Source organism: Serinus canaria, chromosome 1, assembly GCF_022539315.1.
Source record: "Serinus canaria isolate serCan28SL12 chromosome 1, serCan2020, whole genome shotgun sequence".
In the NCBI taxonomy this organism is placed as follows: domain Eukaryota; kingdom Metazoa; phylum Chordata; class Aves; order Passeriformes; family Fringillidae; genus Serinus; species Serinus canaria.
The window spans coordinates 82408995-82423731 of record NC_066313.1 but is presented as its reverse complement, the minus strand read 5'-3'; the positions used below and the strand labels follow the sequence as shown (position 1 = coordinate 82423731).

At 37.2% G+C, this 14737-nt stretch overlaps 1 protein-coding gene across 2 annotated transcripts in view; it reads left to right on the top strand.

Annotated features, from left to right (window-relative positions):
* Positions 1-14737, top strand: part of GABRG3 (gamma-aminobutyric acid type A receptor subunit gamma3) — a 290425-nt gene that overhangs the window by 152347 nt on the left and 123341 nt on the right. For both annotated transcript variants that reach the window (XM_050973793.1, XM_030234614.2), the window contains exon 5: positions 803-885. In XM_050973793.1, coding sequence (XP_050829750.1) covers positions 803-885 — 83 coding nt within the window. The remainder of the gene's footprint in view (positions 1-802; positions 886-14737) is intronic.

Genomic DNA, 14737 nt, shown 5'->3' with positions numbered 1-14737 from the left:
CTCAGACATAAACCTTTCGCCATAGAGTTTTTAATATTTTTATTTAGTTCCCAAAAAAAACCAACACATAGCCCACATGCATTAATTCTGTCATTAAACTATGTAGCATTTTATTTAAAGACTGTACAATAAACTAGCACTTAATTCAATTTCCCTGAGTAAGTACATTCACTTTGTAGGCCATTAGACTGAAGATTATTGATTTTTATTAGTAATTTTAAAATTGGCTGTGTTTGTAGCATACTTTGTTTTAGGGATGTCATGTAAAACCAGCTTTCAAGTAGGGATGAAGATGTTTCTGCTGATCTGTTTGTTGCATCTGTATGATAAGAAGGGCACGTAGATATTTATTACGTTTGGAGGAGGCAGCCTGAAGAAATTGAAAGAACTTTTAAGTTCACACTATAAGTACATATGGAGAGTATTTTTATAAGTTTCCCTCTGAAGTTCAAATTTTGTGGAATTGAGTACAACATGAGCTGTATTTCCTGTTATTTTTGTAAAGAACAGTTGTTTTCCTCCCAGACCCTTTAATGATGAAATGCCTAGATAAACTCATATGCACAGATTTTGTTGGGATCCAGAAAGTCTTGATGAGGTGTCTGAAATTATTTAAGATAATTATTGTTGTTTTGTATCAGGCCTAAATAACCAATGAATAATCTGCAAATGTGGTTCTTTCCTTTCAGGCCTTACTTATGGATATCAAAGCATTCTTGTATTATGCTTAAGATTACCCTGCCTCCTGCTCTGGCTGTTGCCTGTACTGGCACACAGTGAGAGACCCTTGGTTTCTTCACAGGCTCACCATCAATGCTGAGTGCCAGCTGCAGCTGCACAACTTCCCCATGGATGAACACTCCTGTCCTCTGATATTCTCCAGCTGTAAGTGCTTCTTTGATGCTTTATTCCTGTGTTTGCAGGGGCATGAGTTTAATTCTGATTTCTGTCAGGTTGGTCAGTTGTTCCATAACCAGTATAAGAAGTTTAGGTTTGCTCAAATATTTAGGGAATTTTTGTTATCCTCTCTTGCACTTCTGATCAATGGACTTATGACATGAATTCTCCTCCAGGTTTACTCTGGTATTTTTATTAGAATCAGACTTTTTAGCTGATACCATAGTCACAAACTCAGCAGATATTTGTACCAGTCTGTGCAATGTTAATTTATACAATCACTTGACATTGCAAATGAGAATTGAAACTACAGTTTTCTGGTGGAGGTGCATAGCAGGGGGACATGCCCAGCAATCTCTGATCATCTGAGTTTACAGCATGCAGCCTGGTAATGCCTCTCTGTTTCATAGTAAAAGTAAATGGTGCAGCTACGGTAAATCTCATTTTCCTTTCATTGCTTAGCTTTGCCAGCAGTCCCAGTGTTGTGTTGTATGTAGTGTTGTTTGCATATTTAAAATCTTCCTAACAGACAAAACAAATACATGGGAAAATGTATGGAAAACAAAAGTCAGGTAAGTTAATTCTGGGGTCCAGTATTACTCTAAGAAGTTATCTTCATACTGATTCATTTAAAAAACTTCGAGAGTTGTCTGCTTGTAGGAATACCTGCACAGTTTTGTAATCCAAAACCACACAATGCAAAGGTTTTAAAAACATTTTTAAAAGGATCTCCACAATAGATTTTAATCTTGACCATCTATAAGACTCAGGATACATATTCTTCAGAAAGTGAAAGGAAAATGTATCATTTTGTCTGTCTATCTAGAAACAAGATTATCTCCCTAATCCCTTTTAAAGTGATAGAAGAATAACACTATTGAATATTTTAATAATAAATATGCTATTGTGATGGTGTATATTTCTTTTTATAAATATTATACAAACAGTGATCCACAATCACAAAACAGATTTGAATTTCTGACCCAGAATGTATTTTTCTTTTTTACCTAGGAATTTTTTTTTAAACATATGTCATATAAATATCTCCCTTTCCTCTAAAATTCTACCACTATGTTGCCAGTTTTTTGGGTTTTGTAAAAGTGAATCTGGGCAGAAATACACAGTTGTGTGCCTAATTCAGGTGTGTGTAATGGATACATATTCAACTGAACAAGAGGCAGATAGCTCCTGAAGGAGCTTTCCTGCTCATGAACACTTGTCACTGAACTCTGTGCACTTCAGCTATCCTTAGTTACTACATAAAAATGCTCTTGTGGCAATCTGTTGTTGTTTTGTTGAAGAGCTGGGAAAGGTTTGTGAAATTAAAAATCAATTTTCAGAGATTTAAGGAAACCTACCAAAATTTTTGTTGAAGTCCAGAGATACTAATTAAACCACATAAATTTGAGTGGTCCTGTGATAGCAATATCCAAAGAAAGTGAACTCTAATAAGCAGGAAGTCACTTCAAACCTTTCATTCTCTAATAGCTAGACAGTTGCTAAATGGAAGGAAGTTATGCTCTATGGCTTTTATTGAGAGAGAGAGGATATCAGTGGGTACTTCAGTGGGCTCTGCTCCATGGCAAAGTTCCAAATACATTTTGTATTGCAAATGTTCCTCCTAATTTTGATGACCTTGGAATGTACATGTGTTTCCATCAGACATGTGCTACTGTCTGTGGAGATGGAGATTACATTGCATGGAGCACAATGTGAATGTGTTGCAATTTCTCTATGTGTTCTTTGTAGTTTCTTTCCAGATGGAGGATCCTGTAAAGGAATGTTCAAATAATATTTTATAGTTTTGTCAGCCTTTTTGGTCATGTTGACTACAAGGGTTTATTTCTTTAGATTCGTACTGAATTGCATTTTTTTTTCCTTGAACAGTTTTAATGCTGCTATTGCCATCATACAGGACATCTCCTGTATGATTAGTTTGTTACATAACTCACTTGTATTTTCAGTCTTGTGTACATTCACAGCAGTCTCTAGCTAGACAGCACTCAGTGGGACTCAGGAAGTGAATGACTGAGTGAATGCATGAATGATTTATTACTGCCTTCTATGACAAGTTTCTGAAGGGACAAGCTGATTAGGGATTCCAAGATGTATGTCTTTAAATAAAATAATAACCTTTGTAGAATTCACAGCTCAGCTCTGCTTTCCCCTTCTTCCCTTCTGTTTGTTCCTCAGCACACAGACAAATCTTTGTAGTTTCCACTGTAGGCAGGCACAAAGAAGCACAAGTTTCGGGAAATATTCCATGCACCTCTACACACAGATGAAGTTTAATATTTGAAATTTCTGACTTTTTATATAAATTTCCCTTGATACTTCAGAAATATGAAATGCATCTTAAATTTTTTCTAGAATATCTATCTCTAGTGACAGCTAATTTGCACCCTAACCCTGTTGTTACTCTGGGACAGTTGATGTTCCCCCAGTGGGAATACTGAGCTCTACTTCATCTGGTTGCCAGGATGAATAAGGAGAAAACAATGGCTTTTAAAAAGGACCCATCTCAGTGTGCTAACAGTAGTTAACACCTACCCCTTCCTGTGGAGAATCTTGTTCAAGAAAAAGTTCTAGAGCTCTCTAGTTTCTTTTACAGGATTTAAACAGTATTAATATAATCTGAAGCTCTTCAGGTTTTGTATGTGGGGTGACGTGAAGAGGTGACTCATCTGGCATATCAGGCCTTGTGGTCAGTGTGTGTCTGTGGTTGCTGTTCTTGTGTGGATGTGCACTCAGCACACTGCTTGTGTGAGATCCCAGTAACAACATGCAGGGCTGCTGTGCCATGTTTGTGTCAGTTCCATGCACCAGATTGGTTTGATCAGCCACATGTGCCAAGCAGGATTTCTCCCTAACAAGCTACAGCAAGGCATGGTATGAATGTGCATTTTCCTTTAAATGTGAAGAAAGAAGGCTGTGACTTCATTGCACTGGAGCAGTCTTGGATTGATTTTGCTCTATAGGATCACCCTTCCTTCATGTGGTTTTAAGGTACTATATGCAACTACATATAAATTTTCTGTCACTGTCATTCTTCATTTGGGTTAATTTATCCTCCTGAGCCAAGGGAGGCTGCTGAGCTTCTTTTGGCACTCAAATAGCACATTAAACTGTCTCGCTTATCTCTATTCAGCATTGATTTGAGCATTTTGGAAATACTCAAAGGATGCTGCCATAAAATTTCGTTTATTGAGGTAGTTAGGATTCACATAAACTTCAGGAAGGAAGAGGAGGTGTTCTGTCTGAAGGCTGATACCAACACAAGAAGAAGTAAATAGGACACAAGCAAAAAAAGGCAGACTGGGAGTGAAAAGTTAAGCACATTAATTGTGAAACTTCTTCTGTAGGGGACTGTGGGTGCTCAAATATTATAATGACTCACAAGTGTTTTAACAAAGCACTAGAACAACAGTACATTGGGAGCCACCAAGCATAACAAGATCACTCTGTAGTAACACTCACTACTTTTTTTTTATTCTGGGGGATAAGAGCATTACAGATTGAATAGCAGGAAAAAGGGGCTGTATAGCTAAGCTACTTGAAAGAACTCTTCAGCATGAGAGTTATCATGTGACTGTTTTCTAGCTAGCTTATGTGGTTTTAGTTTTCCTTTTTCAGTCACTGGTGAGACTGTTGAATATTCTGGATTTTCCTAATTGGGAGGACTAAGCATGCTGTAAAATAATGTAAAAATGTTTGCACACAAAGCTGTGTAACACTGAATTGTTTGAGGTCTTCATTTTTCCCAGACCAGCAGAAACCTCCTCTCCCCACACATGTGCTCAAGATTAACTTGACACTCCTTCAGGTGACAGCATATGAAAGCCATGACAAAATGAAGCTGACAAACCCCTTACACCTTGTTTTGAGCATCTGGCCAACTAACTTTTTAATTATGTCCAAGGAGGTTTGTGGTGGGAATGTGTGCTAGCTGCATACTTGAGGTCTGAAACAATCTGTAAGGCCATGCCTGGGGCTTTACCAGATGCAGTAATGCTGAGCTGCAGTGCAAGATGCCAGAAAATATAAAAAGGTGACCAAATTGATTAATGGGTTTTGCACTGGTTTATTTTTCTTGCTGCTGTTCTGATCAAACTGCAGATACAGTTGTTCATTTTTCAAAGCACCTTTGCCTTGGATGACAGGAATTATGGCACCCTTTGCAGGCAATTACTGATCTTCTCCCTAGTGAGAAGGTCTGGTGTCCTGAGCTGCCCATTATTGGAGGATTGCTGCAAGACAGGAAAAGGTGGCCATGCCCAGATTGCCATTCTCACTGCAAACACCAAAATACTTATACAAAGGTTCACAAAGAATTCAGTTACCTTTAGTTAGTTTAAAATAGGAGACAGAAAGATTTCCAGCTATTGATGGTCCAGTTTGTTCAGTCTGAACTTAAATGAAATATTTTTTGCCTTTTAAATGTTAGGGTTGTTTTGGGGTTTTTTAAAGTGACATACAAAAGCATAGCAAGTATTGCAGGGAAAAAAAATGGAAGGGAATGTGCAATGCTTTTAAAAGAAATTTATCCAAATCTAACATAGTGCTTGAAAGGAACAGATCCCATTTTTCTAAATATAAACTCAGTTCAATCAAATGCTCCCCCTTTGAACATGTAACCTCTTATGGATATGCAATCAGTACTTTGTGCCTTGTATCATTAATTTCTAACACAACTAGCTGTCATCACCCATTTTAATATGTTTCTCCTAGCCTTGAAAAGTAATTGCTGGTTTTGTGGAATGAGCTGTGCTTTGTTTCATCTCCTTTGTCATCAGCAGAGTCATTAATACAGTCTGAGGGCAGAAATTTACTTCTGATGAAGAACAGGCCAGAAGGAGCACAACTTAATGTTCATATCTCAAGAGGAGTTTCATTAAAGATGCTGGGAAGGAATTGTAATGTGCAGAAAAAGCTTTATTCCAGATCTGAATTTCCATCTGTGCTTTCTGCAACAGGCTGAGGCAGATCATGGGTCATCAATGGAATGCTTGGACCAGTTCTTGTGATGAACATATTTTAGCTATTGTCACTTTTTCTTTTTCTAGGAAGGTAAAAATATTCATATGAATCCATCCTTCTCTTCAGAAGACTTTTTCAGAGAATAGTCAATATAGAGAGGTCTTTTAAAGAAGAAAAAATAAATATATATATGGAAAATTTGTCCTTTGAAGTTTCCTCCCAAGCTCTGTATTTAGCATATGACTTTTGTCATATATGCCAATTAATGAACATAATATGTGAAGCATATCTGTGACACATCCCTCCTCCTATTCATCTGCTAATTCTTCTCTTACACAGGCATTCCCATATTGTTTTATTTAATTTCCCCTCTTTTAAAATGCTTAAATTACGCATTTTTTTCAAATAGCTTGACTAGTGTGCAAGACAATCTTCAAGGAAAATTTGATCATCCCAAAGATTTATGAGGTGTACATAACTCGGTAGGGTCTTCTTTGGCTTTGTTAACCTGTGAGCATTAATGTTTCTAACCGTTTTTTTCCTGAGGTATGTGTACCTACAATGACACCAGGATACAGTGAGTTTAAAATATGTGATAATCTTATGCAATTTCATTTTGTCATTCCAATAGCTTTCCTGAATGTATTCTGCTACTGCTCAGTTTTAACTCTCCTCAGGTTTCCTTAAAATTCCATGAGGATGTTTATTTTTTACCTAACATAAGTTAGATTCCTAGGGAGTATTGTACTGTTTCCTGGGGAATCAATATTGGAATATTTATCCAGTTCCTTGACTACTCACTACTGACTAATTCACTACCACTTTTTTCTGTGTGACTCAATAAATTTCTCAATACATAAGAGACACTGCATTACGTATCTTTAGATTTTTATGACTGTATTTTATAGCCAAGCCAAGACTCATAGTAATTATTACAAGTTAATTTTTATTGCAAGTTCTGCTAACTTTTATCTAATTTCTCAAATATGATGTATTTTTATGAAACTGCTCAAATTCATCCATGCTGTTAGTACACTCAGTACTAAAATTATACTTTCTACATCAAATTTATGGTAGATTTGTGCCAAATTGTAAGTATTATTTTGGCACTACTTTTTCTGTTAGCATTCTGTCTCATTGTTGAAGTTATATTAGTGACACCTTTTTAAACTTTTATGGCTATATGGTTCAATGCTGGCTCCAAATGTATGCAAGATGTTGTAGTGAAAGAGTGCTATTTATACTGCATTTAATAACCACTAGTACATAAATTATATTTTCTTGGTAAAAAAAGCAGTGAAACTCCCCCAGGGTCCGGGGTTGACCACTGCCTCCTTAGTGATCAGGCAGAACTGAGGGCCATAGTTAATTCATGTTAATTCATTTCCATGCTCCAGTTCCTCACAAAGAGCTAAGATTTTGTACTGGTAGCAGACCAAATGTCTCTCTCCTTTTATAGTGAAATTTTTCTCCACAAGATTGAAGGCTCCTCTGGAGAGGGAGCAGCTGCCATCACTTCCAGTGAAAATGAGACCCTAGAGTAAAATTACAGTAAGTGCTAATTAGTGAAGCCTAAAATGCTTAACTCATGATATCTTGGGGCCAGCACAGTCTTCCAGAGACTCTCTGGATTGATGGCAGACTATTCCAGGAACCTGGCATCTGCCCCAGTTTTCCAGCGGTCTTCCAAGGATCCTTGGTATCTCCATTTCCCCTGCACAATTGTCTGAGGAAGATGGGATGCCCATGTTATGAAACAAACTCTCTAGGCAACCTGCTTCAGAGCAAAAAAAGTGCTGTTATTCCTGGATAGGAAATTTAATATAGGTGATTGTATTTTGTGGATAGGACCCCCCAGCTCTTACTTATGTTTATACAAGGAGACTGGAAGTCTTAAAACTCCCAGGTGCAGTCTAGCCTTTCAAAGCAGCCAGTCTTATTTTTCTATATTTTCTATTAGAAAAATTTTAAAAAAATTAGGAAAAAAACCTGTTTGGGAGTCAGTTATTTTTTGGCAAGAATATATGTAGCTAAGTTGTGCTTATGGTGTCAGTAGAAAATAAGGGAAAGTGCTGAAGCAAGACGTGGCTGATTGCATATCTGAAAGCTGAATGTATCAGCAACAGGCGCTGGAGTCTCTGCCATGTGATAGGCATTGTTAGTTCCCATGATTTCATCACAGATCTTAAGATATTCAGTGTGTATTTGGAGCTAAAACCCCTTTAAGCATCTCATCCTGTGCCGGTGTGAGTCTGTTCTTTTTATCTTTCTTTTAACCAGACATTTGACAGCCTGACAAATGCACCATTGGCAGAAAGAAAATAGTTTTAACCCTCAAATGTAACACAACACCTATTATGAACTTCGTGTTTCTGTTATTGTTAGTTGCTTATTTAGGTCTTTGATAATTGGTTTTCAGATTAATCTGATCATTAGGGAGAGGCTGGTCCATAAGCTGTGAAGTCCTGGCAGCCCTGCAATTGTAAAATATTACATACAGAGCTCGTGTTTGTCCTATTTAGAGCACCAGGAGGAGACAGTCACAGTCTTTTGCAAAATGTTTTTTGACATAAGGAACGATGATTTTGACACACTGTAACAATTATATGACTGGAAAATGTAGCCAAGTTGTACCAACCTGCAGCCATTGATGACTTTTGGTGGCTACAGGCTCCCCAGCAGGGACAGGGCAGGAAGGTGATGCAAGGGTCCCCAGCCACCCCAAGGAATGGACAGAATGTCTCTGAAGAATGGCCTTGACTTGGTCAGCAGCTTATGGGTGAGATTTAGAGATCAAGGCAATAAGGGGAACCTTGTGAGCCAGCAGAAATCCCTGTCCCTCAGGGACAGATCTGACAGATCTGATGTCAAAGGGAGATTTCCATAGATTTGCAAGAATTCTTGATCTCCAGATATAAAAAATCAGGCAAGGGTCTTTCATAATTGTCTTAATTCTTGAAGAAATTTCCAAAGACACCTTCCACAATTCATGCTTCGCAGTGTGTGCACAGATGTTACAACATAGCTTATTTGTAGTCCTTTCTTTGGAGTGTTGCAAATGCTGGTATAATTAACTGCTTTTATTCCTTGTAGCCTCCCTTAATGTAATTGAAATGTACCTTATAAAATATTACATAAAATATGAAATTACAAGTCCAGGTAGCCCCTGCTGAGCAACATAAAAGTTGCAGCATATCCTTTCTCCTACTCTAATTTGCACATTTCCAAAGGCAGAAGAAAAGTTTGATTGAATCCAGAAGATTCTAGCTATTTTAGATCTCTAGTACAATACATTTTATATTTTTAAAGGAACAAAGAGCATGTAGTTTTCTAATTGCTTTAATGGTTTTAAAGAATGGATCAGAAAAAAAAAAAAGACTGTTTTATTATCTTCCATAGTTGCTTCAGTGGCCACATTAAAATTACAGTAATGCATCTCCAAACCATGAGAACTGTATGTTTGAACTTACTGGTCTTCTTGTAAGAAATGAAGAATTGCTGTAGAATTTCTTTGAAGTATAAAGAAACCTTTTGGGATATTGAGAACCAAAAGGTAACAAACTAGTGTCAGATCCAGAACAAATACCAAGTAATTGAGAAGAAGAGAAAAGGAGAATGAAGAGGGACCAGAGCTGCCAAGGTCAGCCAGAACACCTGCAGTACTCCACAGACGTGGAAAAAAAACAGTGAATATTGACTCTCAAATTAAACTCATCTTGGCTAGAGCCCAGCCAATGCTTGTTACTTTTTCCAGGCTTGGCTGAGAGATGATAATGGAGTTAGTAGAAGCCATTAAAGGTTTACTTGTAACAGACTCAAAATATAAGATGAAAACATCAAGTCCTTGACTCATTAGCCTTGTCTTGTCAATTCTATTTACTTTTAACACCATCTGGAAAAAACAAGGCAGCCTGGAAACATAAAATAAAAAGCCCCATCCTTTTCTTGCTTCTAGTACTGAAAAATTCATGGAAAAACAAAAGCATGTCCTAAGTGCTGACGGAGCTAGGAAAGGAGAGTGAGGCAGTCATGCAGCTTTGAATGTTGTTTTCCTCAATGAGCTAGAGCACCATCAGGGAAATGCCCTGCTCATCTGTTCCTCTAAGAGGAACGTTGCTGAAGCTTGGCTGGCTGCATCCCTTGCTATGAAGTGTAGGTCAGCCTCCTTAAAAGGGATTAACTCTGTGTAAAGGACATGCTGTATGACAGATAATACCATTTTAATCCTTTTTCATATTTGGGTAGCATATTTTTCTGTCAAAACAATGTATGATGGGATTATGCCTTTTCCTATCACACAGCCCCTCAGACAGACAAACAAACAAGTGATAAGTTTTAAGGGGGGAAAGTGGGAACACACATCAAGACATGAAATTTAAGTCAATTTTTAAATAAGTATTTTTATGTTCTCTCATAGGATGTAGATTTTTAGTTGGTACTTTAAGAAACCCTGCAATTTTGTGTATCTAAATAGATTATTTTTGTGGAATGGAAATTATGTTATGATTTAATATTTGGGTTAGCCATGCATATTAAAAAGTAATTTATTTTTTCCCTAATTTTTTGTAATGTGACTTCTGGCAATTTTGCTGCTAATCTATTAAAAGTCAGGAAGAGCTGCTTTTTCCATAAATCTTTCCATCAGTTTTAAGAAAGTAAATATAGAGAGGCATGTAAATTGAAGAAAAAGTTCACGCTGTTCTGAGGTGATTTGCCAAATCAACAGCTTGTGCAGGGAACACTGAGTTTCCTTTCTAGCTCTTTCTACCTGAGCTTTTTTCACAGGAAAGCCAAAGGACTTGCTTTGCTGTGTGACTTTAGTGGTAGGAGAATGGGGAAGGAGAACCTAGGAGCTCAGAAGTTCTCCCAGCTCCATCAGGTGCTGTGTCACCTTAATCAGGTTATTTGTTTCGTGCAGTCTGTAGCTTTTGCTCCACTTGCATTGATGTCTCTTGATAAGCACTGGGAAGCCAGTTGTACCTGTCTCTTCTGCTTGGCCAGCCCTGAATGCAGCAGGACATGGAAGGTCCCAGTAATGCCTTTTTTTTTAACTCTGGGAGCCTCATTTGACTTCAGTGTTTCTTCTCTAGAAAACAGCCATCAGTGAAAAAATAAGACTTTTATTAGAACAAATCTGATTATCAGGAAGTGTAATGAATTGCAGGTTCACAGTATTTGGGTCCTTCATCAATATCTTTCTTTTTTCATCCTCAGCAACACAGTTTACCAGAAAAACACATCAGAGCTGTTCCATGCTTGGTGTGGGCCTCTTTTGCAACAAAACAATGAATGAGGTTCCTAGACTTGGTCCCTAGATCAAGGTATTCTATACCATTCCCAGGATATATTAAAGCTATCCAAATTCCTAATTGAAACTGTTCTTTGACTAGAGGAGAATCAAATAATGTGTGTGAAAGGCTAATATGAAATTTTTCAGGTGGACATATTGGACAAAAAGATACATGCTGATCTCACCATCTTCTGCTCTACTTTTGTCATTGATAAGAGAACAATTAACATGAGTATAACAAGAACCCTACAAAAAAGAATCTGTGTTCCTCTCTTTCTCTCACAAACATCCATCCTTCTACACATACTCACAGATACAACTAGTAGAATGAGAAAAGATGAGAAAAAATATATTTAAAAATTTTTAATCTTTTCATTACTTGCATGTTCTCAGCTAATAAAGTGACAAGCAATATCCTTGAAGCCATGTAGAATTAAACAGGATGAAGAGAAGAAAAAAAGTCCTACTGTGAATCCTCTAAAATGGACAAACAGTCTGGCCTTTAACTTTTCTCAGTGGAATATCTGTCAATATTTAGTTAGGGCCTTGAGGTACTCCAGTGCTCCTATGCTTATAAGTCTTCCCTTTATCTACGTTCACTGATTTGACATTTGAGTGTACATTTCCTGTAACTGTGCTTTAAAAATACTGTCTTCAGAGTTGCAGTAGAATAATCTGCATTCTCATGGCATTTGAACTGAAGAAGGTTGAATGTCAGAGCTCATGAAGAAATTTCAAGGAATTTTTTTTATTTTATTTTAGAGGAGATTATTCCTGTGAATTTTTTGAGGAACATACATTTTAACTTTGCCATGTTTTGGTCATCAACAGAAGGACATATCTACCATATCACAACCTGAAGCACCTGAATCCTAAATATGTGATGCTAGTTTCAAATATCACCTTAAAAGGACAATGGAAAGATTCTCAATATATTTTTTTTTCATTTTGTTTGTAGGTGGCCTGGTCACACAGCAGCTGTTCTACAGTTTTTAAATTTTTTTCTGTCTGTCTGATTTCTTCACTGCAGAAGATGCAATCAATATGCTTATTTTAATTCAAAATATATACCTAAAGGAATAGTAGCTGGTTTGCAATTACAGTAGTATCTATGTGTTATGAAAGGGGACAAAAATATCACCTTAGGAAAAAAAATCGTAACCCTTTAGGGTACTCACTATTATTGATGTTTTGTAAAGTTGGTCTTTCTAAGTTAAAAGGAAGAAAAAGCAGCAGGAAATGCATGTTTCTACCTTACAGGTATTTTATTCCTGTATTGATTGACTTCAAATGAAGCTGCTAGACCAAATGAGCATGGAAAAGTTTGTCCTCAAGTGATGACTTTCAGCACAAGGGAACTTTGAGGTCTGAATGATGTGTTTGTTCACAGCAGTTTTCTTGGAATCAGTATTTCAGTAAGACAACACTGCTTGCCTCTGGCAGTCAGAGAAGACAACCACAAACTCTTGGATAAATATCTCTTATGATTAAAAGAGAACTGAGATATCCAAGTGGTTTATAACATTGTATTTCCTTTCTTTCTTTTTGATCTTTTTGTCCCCAACACCTTCCTCCAAAGTCCATACTTGAAATCTTTAAAGCTTTTCTTTTCTAACCAACAGGAGACTCCAGAAAGAAAGATAAAAGGCTATTCCCAGCAGCTTGCAGATCTCAAAGTTGTCTGGGAGATTTGTACTGCCTGTTTCTATTGATTTATGTGCAAAATATAGCAACATTTCTTATGTAAAGGCTTAGCAGAACTGACATTCAAAAATCTTGGTCTGTGGTACTACCAGATTTCAAAATCAGCCTGCTGGGACTGGTCACTATTTCGAAGGGAGTTTCAGCAGGAAAACTGAGGTGTTATTGTGATTCTAGAATAACAGTCTCCTTTATATCTACAGTTATGTTCACTATGATTTGTCACAGCCACCAAAGGGTGTCTTCCCTCCAGTATCTTACATAACTGCATTTGCCAAAGCAAAGCACATTAATGGCCAGTGCATGTTTGTAGTCTTCAATGTGCAGGTACTGTACTGAAGTGCATCATGAATTAATGTGGCAATGGTCATTACCTGAACTGGGGGAGGTTCTGACCTGATAGATAGAAACAAAAAATCACCGAGGACAATAAAGTATTGGAAAAAGTTTTCTAGAGACATTGTGAAATCTTTGTCCTTGAAGGTTTTTGAGATGCAGCTGGAGAAAGCCCTGAGACACCTGGTGTGGATTAATTTCAACCTAATTTTATCAGGAGGTTGAACTAGAGAGATCCTCGAATCCCTTCCAACCTGACGGATTCTATCATAACATCTTTTTCTCATTGAAAACCATTTTTATATTAAAATATACATTATTCTTTATAGAACAATTCATTCACATTTGGAAGTATAAATATCTACTTGGGAAAACCATCTTTCACTTAAAACATTTTAAGACAATCAATTCAATATTGTCTTTCTAAAGAAACTCCCAGAAAGCAGGGAAGAGTTGGGAAAGAGTTGAAAATTGTTGCCACTTCCTATTTATATAGATATATATATATTTAATGGCTGAATATCTATCCTGTTAGAAATGGTAACATTTTTTCTGTATTTTTTTATTGTACAATGGTGGTTGCCACCAGTAATCATTGGTATGTGGTATGCAAATTAGGTAAACTTATGTCGATCAATATTTTGGGATTCTTTCAAAAACTAAAACAGGCAAGATGTTCAAAAGCCAACTAGGATACAGAATTTATCTTTTTATTCCCCTAGAGGTCTCCCCACTGTGCAGGAACTGATTTTCAGGTCCTTGGCATGCAGGGTCCCTGTATCACATGTTCCTGTGATAGCTAATTCTTCCACCTGTTGGCCGCTGGTGTTCGCCACAACAATACACAAGGGCTCTGACACTGTGGCAGCTCATTCTGCTCTGCTGAAGTTAGACACTACTTCTCTTTTTTGTCACAGGTCAGACACAAGATCTGTTACACCTTTACTCTGTCCCCTCAGAATCCTCTCCTATTTTTGCAGATTTCTCCAGAAACATCCTATGTCTATCTTGCCTTCTATAACCTTTTCCTTTTTTCCTTTCTACCTTTTTTCTTCTACTTTTTCCTCCCCTCCCTCACCCCCATTATTTTTTTTCCCATTTTATCTTTTTCTCTCCATCCATACTTTTTTCACTTCATCCTAGGGTATTCCTGAAGCCATGAATATTTTCGTTCTCCACCGACACAATTTTTCTTTGCAGTCCCATATTGTCTGGCTGTGGCCCTTCTCCATCTGGCAAGACCAAATGTTCTTTCCAGCTTCTTCATTCTTTGTCAAAGAGCAGAAAGGATTTGAGAGGCTGAGGTTCACCTGTAAAACCATAAGTATAACACCTAGAGAATATATCTTGCTTGGAAGATCAGGGTGTCCTCTACATATGTGAGCGATAAGTGTCAAGTGACATTCAGCTAGACAATTATATGCTATTAAGGAGGCAGAATCAAAATGCTGAGAGAAGAAGCCTGGGAAAAAATAATAAAAATATTTAAGGAGTAGAAAATCTTTTTGTGATGCAGATGTTGACAGAGGAGAAAAA